At 40.7% G+C, this 6,381-nt stretch overlaps 1 protein-coding gene across 1 annotated transcript; it reads right to left on the bottom strand.

Moving 5' to 3' along the window:
* Positions 1,594-5,643, bottom strand: LOC8063933. Its single transcript, XM_002447013.2, has 4 exons — positions 5,290-5,643; positions 4,293-4,361; positions 3,984-4,178; positions 1,594-3,030 (listed from the first exon to the last, which is right to left on the bottom strand). The coding sequence occupies exons 1-4, from the start codon at positions 5,536-5,538 to the stop codon at positions 1,837-1,839; spliced, it is 1,707 nt and encodes a 568-aa protein (XP_002447058.1). The 5' UTR covers positions 5,539-5,643; the 3' UTR covers positions 1,594-1,836.

Genomic DNA, 6,381 nt, shown 5'->3' with positions numbered 1-6,381 from the left:
TTGTGGGATAATTTTAGACTCTGAAAGTTGAAGTCCAGTTCTTCAGAAGTTGAGCTTGAAAAGGTAGAAAGAAGATTTGGATCTGGGTTCCCGAATCGTGCTTAGAATCGTGTTTATGTACTTCATGCAAATCCAGGATCGTACATTACATTACCTTCAGGGGAAAAAAAGGATCATCCATTACACATCTTTAGTTGCTGAATACGATTGTGATGATTAGAATACGATTCTAAATGAACACGTCTTTAGTTTTTGCTTAAAAACTAGCACTGGTATTTTCTTAGCATGCGTAAAGATGTTCACTCCGATTCGATCTTTTTTATAGCATTCCTTTGACTAGGAGAGGCCTTTTCCCCCGCGTTGTTTAGAACAATCTTTTTAGAGCGAAGTCCTTTTGCTAGGACATCCATGTGCATATGTAGAGACAGTACATGTCCTGTGCATTTGTGAGTAGTATTATGTTTTGTGATTATTTGCGCCTCCGATTGGACAAACTTTTGATTGAATTCAAAACTTCAGTGTCATGAAATTCTCAGATCTCTTCATCCTTACTATATTTCGTCTTTCTTTATCTCGTTATTTGTGAAAGATTAGGTTGGCAGCGTGTGTAGTTCAAGTTCTATTGGTGATCGACAACCGGTATGTTCTTGATAAACTATACAAAAAAATGGTGTTATGTTATCGCCATCTGAGTGACATGGCAAGCTGCACAGAAACTATACAAAAATGAGTCAATAAGTTTAGCGAATCTTCTGCAGAAAAAACGAATAAGGGAAATGGAATGCATGCACGACTTGCAAGGTTAAGTATGTCATACAAATGTGGTCAACAAAAATCAGAAGAACATTCGATTGTTTCTGATTACAAGCAGCTTCGTGGCGCGTCCCAAGCCGATGATCACCTGCAAACACAGAAATGTGTACCGCGATGAAGTATGTGAGCTAAAACTTTGAAGAGAACAAAAAGAAAAATTGATGATTCGAGAGGTTGAATGAGAAGTATATATCGATACCGATCTGACTTGCACCTCCACATCCGCCAGCGCTGTCAGACCACGACTCGCTAAGGCCCTGTTTAGTTCCCTATAAAAAAATTTTCATTCATCCCATCGAATTTTTAGACATATGTATGGAACATTAAATGTACATAAAAAAATAAACTAATTACACAGTTTGTTGAAAATCGCGAGACGAATCTTTTAAACCTAGTTACTCTATAAGTACTACAGTAACCCACATGTACTAATGATAGATTAATTATGCTTAATAAATTTGTCTTACAGTTTTCTAACGAGCTATGTAATTTGTTTTTTATTAGTTTCTAAAAACCCCTCCCGACATCCTTCCGACCTATCCGATGTGACACCCTAAAAAATTTCATCTCCAATCTAAACAGGGCCTAACACGGGCGACACGGCTAATCCAGACACGGGTACTCGGGCGGCACGGCTAATCCACTCGGAGCTCAGCTACTCCAAACATGAACCCCGGAGGTGTACGAATGCTTCAAAACTTAGGCCTGGAAAACAATGCACAAAACAATAAACAGTACAAAGTCCTTGTGCACACCGTACAGCGTAAAATATTAGACCACTAAACGTCCACACTCAGCTTAACAAACTAGTGCAGCGCTTCAAGTAAGATTTCACAAATGTATTTAGAATTTAACAGATAGTTTCAAATAAGAATGGTTCACAAAGGGAGAGGACGTCATAATAAAACTACTAAAATACTGTTCGGTGCCATCAACCACCTGTCACAACATAGAATTACTCTGTTCTATCAGCTTGGCCACCTATGATACAGAATTATGGTGACCATCCTGAAACGCTACAGCTCACATTCTCATTATCCTCATGAGATGAGGTAGCTCCTCGTGGCCAATAGAGTGCATCCCTTTCTGAAAAAGGTTAAACACACCGGGCAAAACAAACTCCAGCATATTTACCACATCTTCATCATAGAACTCAAGTTTTCCTTCGGCCAATGAATCTTCAAGTATATGTGTGAGGGCATTTTGCCAAACCACCAGGAGCTCTTTTGCTCCATATAGCTTCCCGTACCCAGTTTTTTGACATCGACGATCATATACAAGCTTGACATGGTCATTGAGATACACAAAGTTTGACCAATCTTCCACTGAGCCATCAGAGTTTATGGAACTAGTGGGGATAAATTTAAGTACCTTTTTTGAATTGGGTATTTTTGTTTCTGAACCTTCAGCTTCAGTAGGCTTACCCTTACCCTCTTCCATTTCCTGCTCTTGGGCTTCCATCTGCCGCCAGCGATCATATAGAGTTATAAAGTGACTTCGCTTTGCTATTTCTGTCATTAGAGAGACATTGTATCGAATTATGTCCTCAACATCCACAGGGTCAGTACATTTCAGGAGATCCAACAATTGTTCCAAATCTTCTGAAGCGGTTTCCTTGCAAAGCAAGAGAATCTGCATTATAATCTCATGGATTCTGTGATAGTCATTGATCATACAAGACTTTCTTCCTTCAGTTGATACAGCGATAAGCTTCAAACTAGGGTCCAACTTAATCTTCTTCTCATCTGTCCAGTAAAAGCTCTGTAAAGTGAATCGACCATCCAGGCAAAATCCCCTGCGATGAAGTCGATAGATGTCCTCAATGATTCCCAGCAGAATTATTTTACCCAATGGAGTCAATCTTCTGAAATCAAATTCTGGGGAACTTCTGTCTTTCTTCCTTGCCTGACGACCGTACCTGGAACGTCTGACATTTAACCAAATTGTCCTTCCATGAACAGAAACAACATGGATGATCTTTGAGTCTGCGTGAGCAAGCTTCTTTTCCAACTTTTCGTAGCCAGATTCATTGGAACAAATGAAAATGCCGTGGCAAATGTTCAGTCCATCAGGAATTTCATTCTTAGGGTGGGTAATCGCATCATTGAACTTCAACTGAAGTTTAGCTTCTTCTAATCGTTGTTTTAGGTCTGCATTTAACAGTTCTAACTCTTCAATACGCCTCTTCATTCTTTCGATGTCTTCATCAGTGTATAGCTGAACGAACAAAGACCATGTTTGAAAACAAGCATAAAAGTTGAAACTCATTTATAATCAACTCAGGTAAGGTAACTGAACATTAACACAAAATTTAACAAGCATAACACTATGCAGTAAAGTAGAAAACCAAAAGAAGCTTGGAAGACTTCCTATATTCCTTCATCATCTAAGCATACAAAAAATTAATTATTCCTTTCTTGGCCTAGGTATCCTCTTGTTCATCTACAACCCATGCATGCTAAACTACAAACAAGTAACATGCAAACTAGTACTCAAAGGAAGCACAGTTAATGCAGCAAATAAATATCAGAAATGAGAATCTGCACAAGAAACATAAATAAACATTTGTACAAGGGCATACCCTGAAGCCAAGCAAACACAGCACCCTGAATATGAATACATAAGAAAAATTATCTAGGGTCCTATAAATTCTTCAGGTAGCACTCAAGAAAAATGAGGCAATAATTGAAATCAAGGAATTGGGCTCTGAAAACAACTAGTTGCAGAAAGCATATATACAAGGTCCTCGGTACTGAAATAAACACTACTACTATCTAAAATATCAATTATAAGCTAGTTGAATTGTAACACCACAGACTAATGTGGTTCCACAATTTTACAATTCGTTCAATTCCACAAACTAGATCTGGATGCTACACAATTTCTACAAAGGCGAGTTGACCTGTACAAAAAAGAGGCAGCTCAGTGCTCCTCTTGACAAACAAAGGAGCACTACACATGCAATATTCTCCAGTCAAAAGATCATATGCAATATTAATCCACAACTGATACATGGAAAGGATACGCTACAATTCAAAGCAGGCCGGAACACATTGAATAAGTAACAAATCGGTATCACAATCACATACAGATAACCAAATCATAGGCATCACTAGCATCAACAGGTCCTCATACTAGCATAGAAGTAACAGAGGAGATAAAGCACTTACCGAGCAATGCGGCCTCGGGGACTTGGTTGGACCCTCAGATTTCTCATGCCCGTCAACCAGATTCTGGCTCACCGTCCCTTGCGTCACACCGGTCACGGTGATGCATCCCGGGGCATGCTTGGTCAGATGCTGCCCACGGTTCTCACCTTGGGTAACCCCCTCCGTGCTGGTTGCTGCATCGACTGAGTTTTTCAACTGCATAGCCAAGACCAAATACAGGACCATTCATTGTTCAAAGAAAAAAGAACTCATTATTCATCAGAACTAAATGTTGAGATGACAAAATGTTGGAGATGGTGTACCACGTACCGGAATGGTTTCTGACTCATCACTGGGCGGTGCAGACACTCTCTTTAAATTAAGTTTTGAAGGCAGAACCTACACCAATTTAATAGCGAACTAATCAGGCATTGAAGTAGAAAACCAAAAGAAACTTGGAACACAGCTACTGAAGGTAAACCAAATTTTCCTGTAATTCCTTCTTCATCTAAGAATACAGGAAATAAATAATTATTTTCTCTGCCTAGAAATCCTCTTCATCTACAAGCCATGTGTGCTAAACTACAAATAAACACGATGCAGACTAGTCATGGAAGGAAGAGCAAATAATGCAACCGATAAATATAAAAAACATCCCCGCAAAAACAAAAGCATAAATAAGCATATGTACAAGAGCATGCCGTGAAGACGAACAACTACGGCACTCTGAACATAAGTGCAATAGATAAAATAATTAGGGCCATATAAATTCTACAGGGAGTGCTCATGAAAAATAATGAGCCATAGTTGAATCCAAGGATTTGGGTGCACAAAAACTAGTTGTATATAATACATATACAAGGCTCTCCCAATAATGAAATAAACAATATATGCAAAATATCAAGAATAAGCTAGTCGAATTGTAACACCACTCAGAGTCTCAGATAAATGTGGGCCAACAAGTTTACAATTCATTCAATTCCATAAGTTGGATGTTGATGCCACACAATTTTGAGTAAGTTTAGGTGGCCTATAAAAAATACAGGCAGCTCAGTATGCCCATTCACAAACAAAGGGGCACCCTTCGAAAAAAAAAACATATGCTGTAAAGAAAAACATTTCCAATATTTTACTTGCACTAGTTCATGGAAAGGATGCAGTACAATTCGAAACAGGCCAGAACAGATGATTCATTTGAACTAATCAGTAGCAAACCGGTATCACTATCACATAAACATCACTGAATCGTAGGCGTCGGTAGCATCAACAGGTCATCATACTCGCAGAGGAGGAAGAAAACAAGAGAGGAGATCAAAGCTGCCCTTACCGAGCCACGCAGCGTTGGAGACGCAGTTAGATACTCGGACGACGCCCCTTGTCCGTCGAGCGGAGGCTGGCTCCCCGTCCCTTGCGGCGGGCCTGTCGCGCTGACGCCCATCGTCGCGCGCCCGGTCGGCTGCCGAACACGGTCGCCGCCCGGCCCGATGGCCGACTCGACTTGGGTAACAACTTCCTCCCCTGTCGCCGCCTTCTCCTCGTCCTCCGCTTCACCCTCGATTCGCTCGAAGATCGCCATGGCGCCTTGAGGTCGAGGCAGTCGCCACGGGATTTTTTTTTTTTTTGGTTAGTCGGTGATTGTGGGGTGGGGTGGGGCGGGGTGGAATGGGGTTTAGGGTTTTTCTCCGTTCGAGTCGACACCCCACTGGCGGATGTACTAGAAGGTTAGGGAGGACATTGGGCTGTTGGGCTGGAATCGTGAAGCAGCTTGCTACTGATTCATACGCAGTGCCGAGCCCAAATAGCTTAGGCGGTAGACCCACCAACAGGTCAGCCCACAGCCACGCAAACCGAAAGCTCCCAAGTTCTACCTTTTGAATCCCTAAAAAAAGTTATCTAGGCTCAGGCATTTGTGGTTGTTGGGTTTCAGCCTGGTTTACTTTCACTCTAAAATCTAAATTTTTTCAAGATTCTCGGTCACATTAAATCTTTAGACATATGCATCAAATATTAAATATAGACGAAAATAAAAATTAATTGCACAGTTTGGTTGGAATTGACGAAACTAATCTTTTGAGCCTAGTTAGTCTATGGTTAGATAATAATTACCACAAACAAACGAAAGTACTACAGTGTCGTGAAATGTTTTCCATATGGAACTAAACACGGCCTTGACGGTGGCGCACGACCACGATTTGTCAAGCCAATGCTCAGCACAGGACTTCTAGACCATGGATTTGATGAGAGGTACAATTGAACCGTCACTTTTGTCCTAGAAGAGCTGTGCTAAAGAAAAACAACTAGCAATGCTCATTTAAGAGAACCAGGTGCTACATATGGGCATAGTCAAAAAGATATCATATGAGCATTGTTCCGTCGGAAGGTAATGCCTGCAGTGAAATCTAAAAAAAAATCCTGAGGG

Source organism: Sorghum bicolor, chromosome 6 (assembly GCF_000003195.3).
Source record: "Sorghum bicolor cultivar BTx623 chromosome 6, Sorghum_bicolor_NCBIv3, whole genome shotgun sequence".
NCBI classification, from domain to species: domain Eukaryota; kingdom Viridiplantae; phylum Streptophyta; class Magnoliopsida; order Poales; family Poaceae; genus Sorghum; species Sorghum bicolor.
Note: the sequence above shows the minus strand (reverse complement) of the source record. Positions and strands in the feature narration are given on the sequence as shown.